The 17,059-nt window shown below is 41.4% G+C and overlaps 1 protein-coding gene and 1 pseudogene across 1 annotated transcript; both read right to left on the bottom strand.

The window, feature by feature from the left end:
* Window positions 1-5,899: 5,899 nt before the first annotated feature.
* Window positions 5,900-9,715, bottom strand: LOC144599906 (protocadherin gamma-C5 pseudogene; annotated as a pseudogene).
* A 2,764-nt stretch (window positions 9,716-12,479) lies between these two features.
* On the bottom strand, window positions 12,480-16,311 carry LOC144599905 (protocadherin gamma-B1-like). Its single transcript, XM_078411172.1, has one exon. The coding sequence runs from the start codon at window positions 16,133-16,135 to the stop codon at window positions 13,742-13,744; it is 2,394 nt and encodes a 797-aa protein (XP_078267298.1). The 5' UTR covers window positions 16,136-16,311; the 3' UTR covers window positions 12,480-13,741.
* Window positions 16,312-17,059: the final 748 nt, after the last annotated feature.

Here is a 17,059-nt window from a genome sequence, read left to right as displayed (position 1 = left end):
GGGTTCGGAAAATTGCGGCGAGTGATCATTTATATCAGAAATTAAACACATGTATGGTTTGATTGCTTGTCAGTGAGAGTGCCATGAAGTCCCAAGGTACAAAATGTATTTTATATTCGGGAACAGATTCACCGTCCAACGTTTCACTAGTAATCAGCTCGAAATGATTCTACGACGACATTTGAAGTGTGAATGGGATGTTGCTTGGTAGCTCACAGCGCACTTCTCCGTTTTCATCAGAATCCCGACCAATAACAGTAATCAAAGTTATTAAAGTTCCCAGCTGTGCATTTTCCGGAACGTTGTTCGTGTTTGATGTCGCTTTTATCTCGGGTGCGTGGTCGTTTACACCAATTACCTTGATCAATACCTTGTAGTACCCGGTAATTGTAGGAGAACTGTGATCCATGGCTTCGATATCAATGGAATAACTATTTGCTTCTTCAAAATCTAGCTCTCCTTTAGTTCGAATCTCCCCGATGTCGGGGTGCAAACTAAACATTTCGCGAAATTTTGGTGAAGTTAATTTGTTGAAAGAATATGTTAAGTCAGCATTCAACCCTTCGTCCAAGTCAGTGGCTTTAACTTGCATCACGCAGATACCAGGAGGTGCGTCTCCTTTTAAACTGACCCTACAAATTTCGTGATCGAATATAGGGGGATTATCACTGATGTCCATTACGGTAATTAACATCTGTGCTGGTTGTTCTGAGTTCACCGGAGGCTTGCTCAACTTTAAATAAACTGGGATCAGTCGACTGCAGTATCTTATAAAGTATCCGCGCACTCTGACCAGAATCTGTGTCAGTTGCTGTTAACTTGGTGACCAGGTACACCTGACCAGCTCACTGAGGCAGGATCTCCGCTGATGCTGCTACACTCTGTTCTGGAGGTGAAATAATTAATGGAGCGTTGTCATTTTGATCCAGGATAATCACATTCATTGCAGCGTTGCTGCTCAGCGGAGGCACCCTGAGGTGACGGGCCTGAACGTAGATCTGGAAGTTTTTCAGATTTCCGTAATCAAAAGAGTACAGCGCATCAATGGTACCGTTCATGGAGTTAATGCTAAAGTAACTGGACACTGGTAAGTCTTGGAAAAATCTTATTGAAAGGCACAGGCTAATTGGCAATTCTGGTCTTTATCAGGATCAAACGCAGTTGCTGCGAAAATAAACGTTCCGGGATTATTGTTTTCCATCACATATCTGTTGTAAGAGGTTTCAGCAAACTGGGGCGTTATCATTCACGTCAGTTATTACACTATGAAGGTTTTTATTTGTTGATAGGGAAGGTGATCCCGGGCTACAAAAGGTATTTTATACGCAGGGACAATTTCATGATCCAAATGTTCACTGGTACTCTATTCAAAATGGTTCTTCGATGACATTTGAAATCTGAAGGGTATGTGCTTTCGTATGTTACATCTAAACTGGCCGTTTTCTTCAGAATCACGATCGGCAACATTGATTACAATTATCAATAATCCTGGGCAAGCATTTTCCGGATTTTTTCTCATGGCTGATGCCAGTTTTACCTCAGGCGCGTTGTCGTTCATATCGATTACCTTGATCAACACTTAAGAGTCTGCGAACATTGCAGGCGATCCGTGGTCCACGGCTTGAACATTCAGGGTTTAAGCTTGCTTTTCTTCAAAATCTAGCGCACCTTCAACCCGAATCTCCCCGGTGAGGGCATCGAAACTGAATAATTCGCGAACTCTTGCTGGCTAGCTTGCAAAAAGAATACGTTAGCTGAACATTCGGCCCTTCGTTCATGTCAACGGCTTTGACTGCCATCACCAAAGTGCCAAGGGTTGCGTCTTCTCTTTAGCTCCCTCTGTAGATTTCATGCTCGAACACCAGAGGATTGTCATTGATGTCCATTAAGGTAATGTGAACCTGAGCTGTGCCAGATTTTGTGCGTTGCCGCCGTCAAAACTAATCGAAACGACGGTTGCGTCGCCCAAAGATTTTTCTGACAGCAGCTTGGCTACTATCCTCGGTTGTTTGCATCATTAGTTTAAAGTACTAACTGGAACAGGTTGTGCAACCGTCCACGGTTGTTTGCGTCTTTAGTCTAAAGTACTCACTGGAACTGATTGCGCAACCAATGGTTATATTTATCCCGACGTCCGGGTCGGGAGAGGGAAGCGTGCCCCCGGTGTAATCGTTTCGGCTATCTGGATGACAATGGTGTTTTCTTGGAACGTCGGCGAATTATCATTAACATCAAGAATCTCCACCTGCCCTCGATACACTGCCATGGGATTTTCCAGTAATACTTCAAAATGAATGTACAAGAGATTGATAGTCCACATATAAATATTGTCCATATATCTTTTCTATATTTCTATATACGTTCCCTGTCAATTTTTTCGCGAATAGATAAAATCCCATTATCCAAATTAATCATTACGTACTTCGCTCCGGCATCAGAGGACAACCGCAATTTACCGGCGGAAAATTGCTGTACATTCCGTTTCAAATCCCCTGCGATATCTCAAAAGCCCCTAACTCCAGTTCCAAGGAAATAGAATATTGCATGTGTCCTAAAATCAGATACGGTGCACATACCATAAACAAGAAAGCAGAGGCTTTGAAAGCCCTGGCACCTTTGATCGCCGAATCCGCCATCGTTCCGTGTTATCATATCATATCATATCATATATATACAGCCGGAAACAGGCCTTTTCTGCCCTCCAAGTCCGTGCCGCCCAGCGATCCCCGTACGTTAACACTATCCTACACCCACTAGGGACAATTTTTACATTTACCCAGCCAATTAACCTACATACCTGTACGTCTTTGGACGTACCAGGCCTCGGTTCGATCTCACCGGCGAACTGCTCTTATTACAAAATTACTGCGGCACCGTCTGTTTTATATATCCACATTCTAAATGTGTAAAAACAAGACGTTTTCCCCTTTTCAGCTCGACTCCACAGCCAGAAGCGGACTGCTGTCTTCTCTGGCCGATTCCGATTATTTATTCTGAGCTGTGGGAGAAGCACTGGACCCATCCCTTCGTTTACGATTCTTATTGGTACACAGCGATACAACCACTTTCAAGAACAACATCGAGCGCTGTTAAAGCTACACTGTTGGCGTGTATATGTAACAGTGTGCAACCTAAAAAAATCGAATAAAGCGCATATCCCATTTATTTTACACCTATAATCAAAAGTTATGATACCTATTTTAGCGGATATGTATACCTGAAGTAAAATGCCACATCCATGTTGTATCGGCAATAAAATTTGGCGTTAAAATACACAGCATGCATAGGAAAATGACTCCCTCTGGACAACATACAGTTCCTGCTAAAATCATCAAAGGTATGATTGCTAAATGTGACCGATATACTGAACAACCTATCCATTCACGTCTTGACAGTTGAGCAAAAACTATCCTTCCTTGGCACTGATTGCCATATGGCTGACACAGGAGATGTTTGATAAAACATAAGAGCTTCAAACATATAATGTTAAGAGTCAAGAGTGTTTTATTATATTTCCCAGATAGAACAATGAAATTCTTACTTGCAGCAGCACAACACAATATGTAAAGATAGTAGACTGTAAACAATGTAATAAATGAGGAAAAAATTAGCGTGTGTGTATATACACACACACACGTACACATAAAACAAACAATAATAGTGTAATAATAACAAAAATTGTGTATGTAGTTCAGAGCTTATTAGAGATTGTAGTGTTTGATATCCTAATGGCTGCAGGGAAGAAGCTGTTCCTGAACGTGGACGTTACAGTTTTCAGGCTCCGGTACATTCTTCCCGTCGGCAAGGGTGAAATGAGTGTATGCTCAGGGTGGCGTGGGTATCTGATGACGCTGGATGCCTTTTTGAGGCAGCGGCTCCGTTAAATCCCTTCGAAGTCAGAACCCCCGATGGACTGGGCAGTGTTCATAATCTTTTGCAGTCTGCCTCGCCCCTGGGCATTCAAGTTGCCGAACCAGGCCGAGATTGAACCAGTCAATATACTCTCTACTGTACACTTGTAGAAGTTCAAGAGAATCCTCTCTGGCATACCGAATCTCCGTAATCTTCTCAGGAAGTAGAGATGTTGATGTGCTTTATAGATAATTGCATCAGTGTGCTGGGTCCAGGAAAGATCTTCAGAAATTCAGAATCACGCTCAGGAATTTGAATCTATTGACTCTCTCCACCGTCGGCCCGTTAATATTGATAGGTTTATGTGTCCTCATCATTCCTCTTCCAAAGTCTACAATCGGTTCCTTGGTCTTACTGAAATTGAGACCCTGATTGTTGTGCTGGTGCCATTTGGTCAGTAGATCGGTCTCACTTTTATATTCTGATTCATCACCATCAGTAATTTGTCCCACAACGGTGGTGTCGTCGACGGACGTGAGGATGGAGTCACAGTCATGAGTAGAGAGTGAGTAGAGCAGGGGGCTGAGCACACAGCCTTGAGGTGCTCCCGTATTGATTGTTATTGACGAAGAAGTGTTTTTGCCAATTCGAACAGACTGTGTTCTGTTGATGCGGACTGTCTCAAACGCATTCGATGCAAGCAATATAAAGGCACCTGGGGATTAAACATTTATATCAAATCCATTTTGAAATGATTCCATTGCTATCGGAACATCGCGATGCCCTGGAGGATATCTCGATATCTGGATGAAATTCGTCAGGCAAGCAGCTATTCCACATCAATGCCCCCCCCCCCCCCCCCCCCCCCCCACATTAAATTATTTCATTTTCCTTTTTGTGGTCCTAAATTGTTTCTGCAGGCGATTACTTGATATATACGTCCAATCTTTTTATATGGGTGGGGAAGTCAATTCCACCAGCCTCATTTACCTACTTCATTGCGCCCTTGCATTTAAATGAGAGCTGGAGTTATTGGATCTCGCACATGTCTACTCATGACTCAATGTCCATTCATCTTCATGTACGTACTCTAATTACCTTTAACCGACGTTTCCGGCGGACATCTTGGAAGTTTTAAGAGAGCTGCTTGTTTTCGACGTGCTATGGACTGAACACTGAGTTTAATTTATATGTTTCCTTGAACTGAGACAGTATCTTAATGGTGGAATGGTTCCAGAGATACAGTTTAATTTCATACTATTTACCATGAAACAATTTAATAGACCCTGCTTCCCGTACTAACTAAAACGAATCGATCTTTGCCTTTTTGCATTTATGGAGATTCATCCAAATTATATTGTGCTTATACAAACTAATATCTGAATTTATGCACCCACACACCATTATATTCATAGCCTTGTCATCCCCCCAACCGAAACACACATCAACACAAAGTGTCAGGAAAAGAAAAAGGTAAACGTGTGTTATTTGCCTTAATGACTACCATTCGGTGGCTCTGCCATCCACCACCACGATATATTTAATCGACTCGTCATGGCGCGCATCAATTCCAGACTCTTATAAAACTTGCTCCACTACAATGTGTGTAGGAGCCATTTTGTGTTTATGAGCTATATTAGCATATTGTATTACTTTGCATCCTGCTGTATTAATTTTTAGACACCAAGAGATTGTCTTGAGTTTGATATTAAGCTTACGTATAGGACTGGGAGGACCCAGAGGTGTGGCTCGGGCTATGAGTATAAATTCTTCCAGCACTGACGTAATGCTTTAGTGTGTGTCATCAGGAGCAGCTGAAACACAGGGATCTTAGCTGCCATTGAATGTACGAGAAGTGCCTGCTGGAAATAGGGTCTAGCAAATCAGTATAGGTCACGAAGGAACGACGATAAGATATTAGATTCTTACCAAGTTAATGACAAGAGATATGTTAATATGTTTTTATTGCAACTTCAAATAAACGACTAACTAACTGAAACGTCGTGAAGATCTATGTTGGTATCTGCGTCAAGAAGTATCGCTCCCTAGAGTTAGCATTCACCTCTTTTATTGCACCCGCGAGCAACATGCGTAGAGGTGACAGAAGGCATGTAAAACAACTAGAACAGCAACCCACTGCAATTACAATATCACGGGTAAATAACTTAATGCGCAGGAGTTTATTCCGTGAAAGAATCTCTACGTTAAAAGTTTCTAATGTGACCACGTTGGTGATTTAATATTGCGACCTAAAGTCAAAAAGGACCTCGTTGATATTTGACATTGCAGTCTCCCAATGAAATAATCATGTAGTCTCATATCTCCAGAAAGTAACAAGACATTGCACTTAATGTATTCAAATGTATAATCATACTGTGTCATTGATATATTCAAAGCATGCTGCTCCAACCAATGCATTACTTCCATTATTGACATGAAACTTTGTGCAATTGATATATTTCACTTCAAATTCCAATTCCAGCATTCCAGCATTACAATAATGTTGTTAAAAACAAGGCTACACCTCACAATTTCCAGCATTGTCGTTCCTACGAAGACAATAAAGCACCAACTACAAATACATTAAGAAAACTTCTAAAGCAGCGAAAAATGAATCTGCCGGATGCACGCCAAAAATATTGGATTGGCCAATAAATTGCAATGACCATGCGATACTGTGTCTCCATTTTTCCTGCCACTTAACAAGATTAACAGTCGATTTAAAGTGCATTGCAGTCATGTGCGGAACTAAAAAAAATAACAACCTGCTTCGATTGATATACTGCATCGAGTGGTCTTCTTTCTGGGTCTAATATTTCATTCTCAATATGCCACGGAATAGCCTTCTAAGTACTTGCTTCATTATACTGACAGTACTCACGAATTGGTGCCACTTGTGCTACCACTTCCAGGTTTTGCCAGAATAATGTCGGACGAATTATGAAGCAACATTCATTTCAAAACTAATTTGGGTGGATTGTAGACTACCGGGGTGCAGCTCCGTGTAAAGTTAAGACTTGAAATACCCTAACTAGATCTATGCGCCACTTTCCCTATGGAATGTGACCCATAAACCCACACTTTAGGAAGAAATTCATGTCCTTTTGGTCCACTTCCATTCAACATGAACGCATGACAATTTCAGGCACTCGCATTCCAATTACGGGTGATTTTATTTTTTGACATGCAAAGATTCAGCCCAACTATTACGGAGACCGAAACAACAAAACTTAGAATATCAAAATTCCACTAAAAGGCATCTCACATAACGATCATTTATGATGTGACCAGACAGTTGTAAATTAACACTGGGCCTGCGACGTCGGAGTGCTGCATGGCTTCAAAAAGACAAAATCGCTCTTGGCCGATTCTGGAGACAGAGCAACCGAATAATGGTTCGCCTCAGGCACGCGAACCATCCGACCAGTCGCAGGATAGCGCAAAGTTTCATCAATGACAGGTGTTCTGTGAAATGGATCGTGCGATTCTCCACGGTTGTAACAAAAGCGTCTTGAATTATATTCTTGTAGGACACTCATTTCCTGTTTACATTTAATGCCAATAAGTAAAATGATGATCACAAGAAAGAGAGCGGAAGTACATCCGAAAATTATTATTAAATAAAGATTTAAGTCAGTGAACTGATCTGATCTCCTTAATAAGTTGTCACTTCCAAACACTTTTTCAGTGATGTTCTCCAAAACTGTAACGTGCATTGTAGCCGTGCTTGATAGGCTTGGCTGCCCATTGTCTTTAACCAAGATAACGATCGTTTGAGCAGTGGTATCGGACTGCAAAATATTGCGCGCAATTCTGATTTCACCAGAGTTTTGCCCAACATTGAACAAATTTTGAGCAGTCGATTTCACTATCTTATAAAAGAGCCGTGCGTTCTGACCAGAATCTGCATCGGTTGCCATGATCTTGGTGACCAAGTACCCCTGACCAGCTGACTGGGGCACGATCTGCGCTGCTGCTGATCCGGTCTGTTCAGAAGCTGAAACAATTACCGGAGGGTTGTCATTTTGATCCAGGATTATCACATTCACCGTGGCACTGCTGCTTAATGGAGGCATCCCGGCGTCACTGGCTTGTACACTGATCTGGAAGTTTTTTAGTTTTTCATAGTCAAAAGAGCGCAGCCCGTACATGGTGCCGTTGATTGAGTTAATGCTGAGGTAAGTGGACACTGGCAAGTCCAGGATAAGATCGGCCTGAAAAGAATATGAAACATAAGAATTCTGGTCCATATCTGGATCCCTTGCGGTTATTGCGAAAATAGAAGCACCCGGTGCGTTATTCTCCATCACGTATAAGTTGTAGGATTGTTCAGCAAAACACGGGGGGTTGTCATTTACATCAGATATTGCAATCCTGATGGTTTTATTTGTTGACAGGGAAGGCGAACCAAAGTCCCGAGCAATAAAATTTACTTTATACTCAGCGACAGCTTCACGATCCAACGGTTCACTTGTTATCAACTCATAATGATTTTTCGATGATGTTCGAAGTCTAAAGGGAAGGTTTTTCGCGATGTTACATTGAAACTGGCCGTTTTCTCCAGAGTCCCGATCAATAACATTGATCAACGTTACTAAAGTTCCCGGTGGGGCATTTTCTGGAACATTGCTCACAACAGATGTCACTTTTATCTCGGGTGCATTGTCGTTTTCATCTATTACCTCGATCAAGACTTGAGAATGCCCGCTGATTGCAGGCGATCCGTGGTCCACAGCTTGCACATTCAGAGAATAACGTTTTGTTTCTTCAAAATCTAGTCCTCCTTGAACCCTAATCTCCCCTGTATGGGGATCCAAACGAAACGATTTGACATCTCTTGCTGAAGCAACGTTGCTGAAAGAATACGTTAATTCAGCATTCAAACCTTCGTCCAAATCAATTGCTTTAATTTTTAGTACCAAGGTACCTTGGGGTGCGTTTTCTCTTAAGCTGACCTTGTTAATTTCATGCTGGAATACTGGTGGGTTATCGTTCACGTCCCCAACAGTAATGAGAATCTGAGTTGTGCCAGATCTCTCAGGCGTCCCGCCATCAATCGCCGTCAGAACGAGATGCAAGTCTGTCTGTTGCTCCCTGTTCAATGGTTTCTCTAACTGTAACTCGGCATTTATAACACCGGGCGCAATTCTCTGCGCTTTTAGAATAACGTATTCGTTGGAACTGATCGTATAAGAAACGACAGTATTTAATCCAATATCTGGATCATTAGCGCTCTTGAGGGGAAAGCGTACACCAGGTGCAATCGCTTCTGATATCTGCAAGGCAATGCTGCTATCCCGGAATGTGGGGGAATTGTCATTTACATCAAGAATCTCCACTTCCCCATGATACACCACCATAGGGGCTTCCAGTATTATTTGAAAAGGTATAGTGCACAAAGGGTTTTGGTCGCAAAGATGCTCTCTGTCGATTCTTTCACGAACACACAAAATCCCGTTCTCTAAATTAACCTTCAGATAATGTCCGCCATCATCGGAGGTTAGTCGCAATTTACGAGCCGACAATTGCAATATATTCAATCTCAAATCTTCAGCGATGTTCCCAACAAAAGCACCTATCTTCATTTCTTCTGGAATAGAATACCTAATTTGTCCGAAGTTAAGACCAGTGGCACATCCCAAAATAAAGAAAGCAAACCTACTGAACGTAATGGCGTTGCCGAGCACCCGATTCGCCATTTTTCCGCGATTAGTTTTTTTTTCCAATCCGGGCGTCTGCTCGAATAAAACGAAGAACTGATCTCACCACCAGATTATATCAACAGTGTGTATACCGTCTAAATGCATAAAACAGCAAAGATTCTCCTGCTCGCCAGGAGTCCACAAGCTGAATCCGCACTGCTCGCTTCTCGCGCCGATTCTGCTCTTTCTTGCTGGAATGTGGGTGGGTCAATGGATCCATCTCTGCGTTTCAAATTCTGATTGGTAAACAGCGACACAGTCAGTCCCTTTTAATAACTGCATCGACATTTCTTAAAGCTGCACTGTGCTCGTTAAGATTTCAGAGTGTACAACCATAAATTGTAGCCGCTGATAAATTAGCGTTTCAATCTATTTTGCAAGTCATGCCCTCAAAACTAATGATACCAACTTTAGAGGATAATGTAGCTAATATAATACGATTAATTCACAAAATGCTGGAGTAACTCAGCAGGTCAGGCAGCATCTCGGGAGAGAAGGAATGGGCGTCGTTTCGGGTCGAGACCCTTCTTATACTAATATAATACGATTTGGTGTCGATACGCGTTCGACCTAATGTGGGATTAAGAATATTTCATCCAATGCAAGCAACCAGACATATATATCTTGGGCATTTCGCATTTGTTTCTATTAATAATTCCCAACGAATCTTATACTCCTGCTGCATCACAACCTAAATAAGTCAAGTGAATGATGACCACTTTCAGAACTCCAGCAACTGTCAACAGGTCTAAGTAGATATTAGGTAATGTGCCTACTGAAAATGTGCCTACTGAACGTACAATATCTCAATATATTAAATATCCACGTTGGATGCAATCAATATAAATTAAACTTTGTAACTAAACATTTCGATCAAGAAAAATGAAATGAATTGCATTAGTATCGTGACCCTCACAAATGCCTTGAAAGTATTGTAATCAAGGATGTTTTAAGTGCGTACTTGTACACTGACTCGATCATCTGAATGCATAAAATTTGCCGTTCCCTTATCTGTTGACCTTTTTATACGCCATGGCAGGACCAAAGGATTCCACACTCTATTTGATATTCTCATTGGTACACTGTGGCATAACTGTTCTTTTCCATAACTACTTCGGGTATGGATAAAGCTAGACCACTCCTGTTAAATATTTAATCGTGTACAAATATAAAACCCAGTCTTGCTTAAGTTAACAATTCATTTTCCTTTGCAACGCCTGACCTCGAAAGTTAGACAGTTCTAACAAATGTTTCACAATTTATAACTATAAACCATTGTAATGACACAACTATTAAATTTATTTCGCAACATCAGTCTCAAAACCTATGGTTATTGGTTTAGCATCAAGATCTACTTAAAATTACGCAGTTCTAGACAAACATCTATGATGTACTTGGGGAACATAAAAAATAATCAATTTAGGAGAATCGGGCAAATTAAAGTTTTGGGACCACAGTAGAATTCCATAACCGTGGCGCCTTTAAGGGGTACTTCTCACGTTCCTTCCAAAATAAGTGATAGAAGAAATGAACTTGCAAAAGAAGATACATGCAATTGGCCTGTCAGATATTTCGGGCTATTAATATAAATTTCTTCCAAAACAGCATCACGGGAAAATGTATAAAATAATATCGCGGAGATTCAAAATTCCGGGCCTTGACAGTGCAGAAATCATCCTCTGCTATGCCTTGTAGTTAAGTACTTTTGTGCACTCTGACGGCTGATACACATTTTATTTGACATACCTCACATTATGTGGTTGACTGTGCAGTGCCGCGTTCGCCTGTGTGTCCAGTACAATGTAACTTATTTTGTTGCACAAATATATTCTCAAAGTGCAGTAATCAATAACACAGGTACATTAATTGCTGTCAAGACGATGAAGCTTGCGACCGTGTTTTCTGTTCCTAATTCTAAAATGCGAACGTTTTTGCTCCCAAAAATTGTTCAATTGCGGCTGCAGTTCACATTCATTAATTTTCATATAAGAATTCGAATTCAGTTATTTTATTCCGCTTGTGGACCACGTGCGTAAAAATGACTGAATACTGTAAAACTGTCAGAACAGCAGTCCAATGGAAATACAATGGCACAAGCTACGAAATTGAAATTATATGCACCAATTTGCTCTCGAGTAGATCTACTTAAAAATAATCAGAAGTGTGTACCTTAGTGATTCAGTAATGCGAGTTAAACCTAAAAAGTGTCATATTTATAGTTGAGACTGCATTCAATCGATGTACGAATCCATGGATTTCACATTTCCAGTTAAAAAAAACCAAGACATTAAATCTGAATCCGAGTGTGTAATCCTGCTGCGTAATTGGTTAATCCAGATCATACTGCGTCCCCAGAATGCATTACTTCCATTGTTGGTATTAGCCGTCTGTGCAATTAATTTAATTCACTTCAATTTTCAATTTGCGCATTTCAGTGTTGCAATAATGTCGAATACAAGGCTCCAACCCACAATTTCAAACTTCTTCCGCGCACATAAAGGCAACAAAGTTCCAAAAACAAATTGAATAACAACTCCAACAAAGTTGACACTAATGAATCTGCCGATTGCATGCCATAACGGGGCGCAATCCAACCAACCGTTTGTTTATACTTGTGCCAGGATATTGCAACCTTTCCAATTTTCTGTCATGCAACCAGAATTTTAAGCAGTCCATTTAAAGAGTACACTGGGACCTCACTCATGCACACCATAAAATTAAACGGTTCTTATATTGAGCCAATTCAAATATTATGTATCGAAGTGACCAGTAATGCACAATTAATTTGCAAATTGGTGCAAAATCAAGATTTGAGTTGGAAATTCAGAAACTAGTAGTAAGCATCCCATCAACGTAAACAAATATCAGTTCGAATTCTGGTTACTGCGGATTTTATTATCGATATAAAACAATTCACGCCAATTATCGCAGAAAACAAAAACAAACTCAGAGAAAGAACATGTTTACCGAATTATATGTTTGATAAGGTTCCGCATGGTAAACTGCACTGGAAGGTTAGATCGCATGAGATCAAATGAGAGCTAGCTGACTCGAGAGAAAATTGACTTCATGGAAGGAAGGGGAGGGTGATTTTGGAATATTGTTTCTCGGACCTGAGGCCAGAGGGATCGGTGTTCATCAGTGATCGTTGCTGGGCCCATTGGGTTTGTGGTTTATATCGACGAATTGCATGAGATTGCACAAGGCATATTTACTACATGTGAAAATCGCAGGTGGGACTGTAGAAAGCGAAGATGCTTATCAAATATCACGGAAGATTACTCAACTGAGCTGAGGTTTGGCTAATGCAATTTAATGCAGAGAAGTGCAAGGTTTGCATTTGTAAAGTCAAATTATGGCAGGATCTACAAGGTGACTGATCCTAGCCCTGAGCATGTTGGAGAGCTAATGGATCTAGGAATACACGTATATGTTTCTTTCAAAGTGCTGGTACATGCAAATAAAGCTTTAGGTCGCTTGCCCTTCATTACCCAGTGTATTGAATAGAGTAGTTAGGACGTTATGTTACAATTGTGCAAAATGTCCATGTGGCTACCTTTGCTGCACTGTGTTCAGTTTTGGTCCGCGTGCCATGGCAAGGATGTCACTGATCTGGAAAGAGTGCAAAGAACATTTATGAGGATGCATCTAGGGGCGAAGGCTTAAGTTATAGGGAAAGGGTTGGGTGACTAGGAATGTATTCCTTGGAGCTAGGAGGTGAAATGTTGATCTCGCAGAAATGCATAAAATTATGAAGGGGATATATAGCACGAATGCACAGACTTTTACCCAGACAACAACAATGAAAAAGCTAAACCGAAGCCTGGGGTAGGTGAGAGGAGAAAGGTTTTTAAGGAACCTGAGAGGGTTTTTTTCATTCAGAAGGTGATGGATGTATGGAAGGGACGTCCAGAAGTGGTATTTGAGGCAGATATTTAAACAGCATTTAAAACACACTTAGATGGGTTCATAAATAGGAAAGGGTTGGGGGGATATAATCCAAACACTAGCAAATGGGATTATTTTAGATGGGCGCTTGGGTGGCATGGATAAATTTGGCCAAAGAGCATGCTTCCATGCTCTATGACTCAGTGACACCGCTCGAACAGATCCACATTCATGCATTTAGAAAACAACGTAAGTTGGCCAAAAATCCAATCGCGATGTACCAGGGTCGTTGTAATTTATCATTGAGCCTGGGCGGTCGGAGCGCTGCGTGGCTTCAAAAAGAGAAAATCGCTCTTCGCTGATTCAGGAGACAAACAAACCGAGTAATGGTTCGTTTCCGGCACGCGGACCATCCGGCCGGTCCCAGGATACCGTAACGTTTCTTCCATTTCAGATCTTCGAGTAAAGGTGTCGCGAGAATCCCCGCCATTGTAACAAAAACGTCTTGAATTATATTCCCGAGAGATACTCGTGCTCTGCTTGCATTTAATGCCAATGAGCATAATAATAATCACTAGAAAGAGAGCGGAAGTGCAACCGAACACGATTATCAAATAAAGATTTAAGTCGGTGAAATGAACTGAGCTTCTCAATAACTCATCATTTTCAGAAACATTTTCAGTGATGTTCTCCAAAACTGTAATGTGCACTGTAGTTGTACTGGAGAGAGTTGGCTGCCCATTATCTTTAACCAAGATTAACAAAGTTTGCTTAATAGAATCCGACTGAGAAATACTGCGCGCGATTCTAATTTCACCGGAATTTTGCCCAACTTTGAACAAAGTGGGATCGGTAGATTTCACTATCTGATAAAAGAGTCGTGCGTTCTGACCAGAATCTGCATCAGTTGCCATTATCTTGGTGACCAAGTACCCTTGACCCGCTGAGTGGGGCACGATCTCCGCTGCTGCTGATCCATTCAGTTCTGCAGGTGAAACAATTACCGGCGCGTTGTCATTTTGATCCAAGATGATCACATTCACCGTGGCGCTGCTGCTTAACGGAGGCACCCCAGCGTCACGGGCTTGTACATGGATCTGGAAGCTCTTGAGTTTCTCATAGTCAAAGGAACGCAGCGCGTAAATTGTGCCGTTGATTGAGTTAATGCTGAGGTAACTGGACACTGGAAAGTTCTGGATAAGATCCTCCTGAAAGGAGTATGAAATATAAGAATTCTTGTTCAAATCAGGATCCGTTGCAGTTACTGCGAAAGTAGAGGTACCCGGAGCGCTATTCTCCATAATATATGCGTTGTAGGATATTTCACTGAACCGTGGGGCATTGTCGTTTGTATCAGATATTGCAATCTGGATGGTTTTATTTCTTGATAGTGAAGGTGACCCAAAGTCCCGAGCTACAATATTTATGTTATACTCAGCGACAGCTTCACGGTCCAGCGGCTCACTGGTAATCAACTCGTAATGATTTTTCGATGACGTTCGAAGACTAAAGGGTATATTTTTTGGAATGTCACATAGAAACTGACCGTTTTCACCAGAGTCGCGATCAATGACATTAATCAAAGTTATCATGGTTCCCGGTAGAACATTTTCCGGAATTGTATTCATAACTGATTTCACTTTTATCTCTGGTGCATTGTCGTTTACATCAATTACCTCGATCAAAACGTTGGAGTGCCCAATAACTGCGGGTGATCCGTGATCCTCAGCTTGAATATTCAGAGAATAGCTGTTTGCTTGTTCATAATCTAACTCTCCTTCAACACGAATTTCCCCGGTGTAAGGGTTCAAACTGAACAATTTGAGAAATCTCGCTGGAACTAAGCTGCTGAAAGAATAGGTTAGCTCAGCATTCAAACCTTCATCCAAGTCACTTGCTTTGACTTTCAACACCAAGGTACCTTGGGGTGCGTTTTCTCTCAATCTAGCTTTGTAAATTTCATGATAGAAGACAGGTGGATTGTCGTTCACGTCCACGACAGTGATGCGAATTTGAGTTGTGCCGGATCGCTGAGGGTTTCCGCCGTCATTCGCTGTGAGAACAAGCTGAAAGGCTGACTGTAGCTCTCTGTCCAATGGTTTCTCTAACTGTAGCTCCGCATTTACAGCACCATACTCAGTTCTCTGCGCGTTTAGGCTAAAGTATTCATTGGAACTGATTGTGTAAGCAGCCACGGAATTTATACCAATATCGAGATCCTGGGCGTTTTCGAGACGGAAGCGTAAGCCAGGCGTCATCGCCTCGGATATTTGTAAGACAAAGCTGGTATCCCGAAACGTTGGGGAATTGTCATTCACGTCAACAATTTCCACAACCCCGCGAAACACCACCACAGGGTTTTCCAGTATGATTTCAAAAGGTATATTACACACAGTTGCTTCTCCACAAATATGCTCCCTGTCGATTCTTTCGTGAACAGATAAAATCCCATTCTCCACGTCAACGTTCAGGTACTGTTCGCCATCATCGGAGGTTAGACGCAATTTACGAGCCGACAATTGCGGTAAATTCAGTCTCAAATCTTCGGCGATATTCCCAATAAACGAGCCTATGTTCATTTCCTCCGGAATGGAGTACCGAATCTGCCCGAGAATCAATCCCGTTATATGCCCCAGAATTATGAAGGCGACCCTACTGAACGCAATGGCGTTGTCGAACGCCGGATTCGCCATTTTCCGCGTTGAATTATTTTCCAAACCCGGGCGTCAGCTTCAATAAACTACTCAGTACGACTCACCAGCAAGTAATTCAACAATGTTTCCACTTTTTAAAAGCATAAAGGGACGACGCTTATCATTCTCATCTTGGATTCACAAGCTAAACGCGTACTGCTTGCTTTTCTCGTCGATTCTGCTCTTTCTCTCTGGGATGTGGGAGGGTCAATGGATCCATCTCTGCGTTTCATGTTCTGATTGGTAAACAGCGACACAGCCAGTCCTTTTCAATAACTGCATGTAAATTTCTTAAAGCTAGACTGCTCTCGTGAACATTTAAAAGTGTGCAACCAAAATTCCTACTCGTTGCTGAATTAGCGATTCAATCTAGTTTCCAAGTTTTGTGTTCTAACCTTATGATACCAACTTGTGAGGATGACATAACACAAATATTGTCCTCGAGGATTCTCCAACGTAATGTGGGATAAAGATATTTCACCCACTGCAAGCAATCATTCAGACTAGAGGCTTGGGCCGATATCAGTTTGATTTAGTTAATAATTTCCAATGAAGGTTATACTCCTGTTGAAACACAATCAGTAAAATCATGCTGCAGATGGCCACTTTCAGAATTCGAACAAACGTAGATATTAGCCAATTGATAGCAACCGAATGGATATAAAGATTCCTCTGAATATATCAACTCCCATTTTATGTATCCTCACGTTGGATGCAAGAAATATACAATAAAATTGGTGATCAAAAAGTTACATCAAAGAAACTTGGAAGGCATTGCAATGCTATTGTGAGACCCACGAAGTTATTCACGGCATTATAATTATGGAATGTTAGAATTATCTGACTATCATCTAAATGCGTAAAATTCGCCATTGCCTTGGTTGTTCATCTTTTTACAACAACGTTGTATTTCAGATTCTCATT

This window comes from Rhinoraja longicauda, chromosome 14 (assembly GCF_053455715.1).
Source record: "Rhinoraja longicauda isolate Sanriku21f chromosome 14, sRhiLon1.1, whole genome shotgun sequence".
Classification (NCBI taxonomy): Eukaryota; Metazoa; Chordata; class Chondrichthyes; order Rajiformes; family Arhynchobatidae; genus Rhinoraja; species Rhinoraja longicauda.
This window is presented reverse-complemented; position numbering and strand designations above follow the sequence as displayed.

Excerpts from the sequence above, each read along its gene's own strand:
- LOC144599905 (XM_078411172.1), bottom strand. The coding sequence starts at position 16,135 with ATGGCGAATCCGGCGTTCGACAACGCCATTGCGTTCAGTAGGGTCGCC.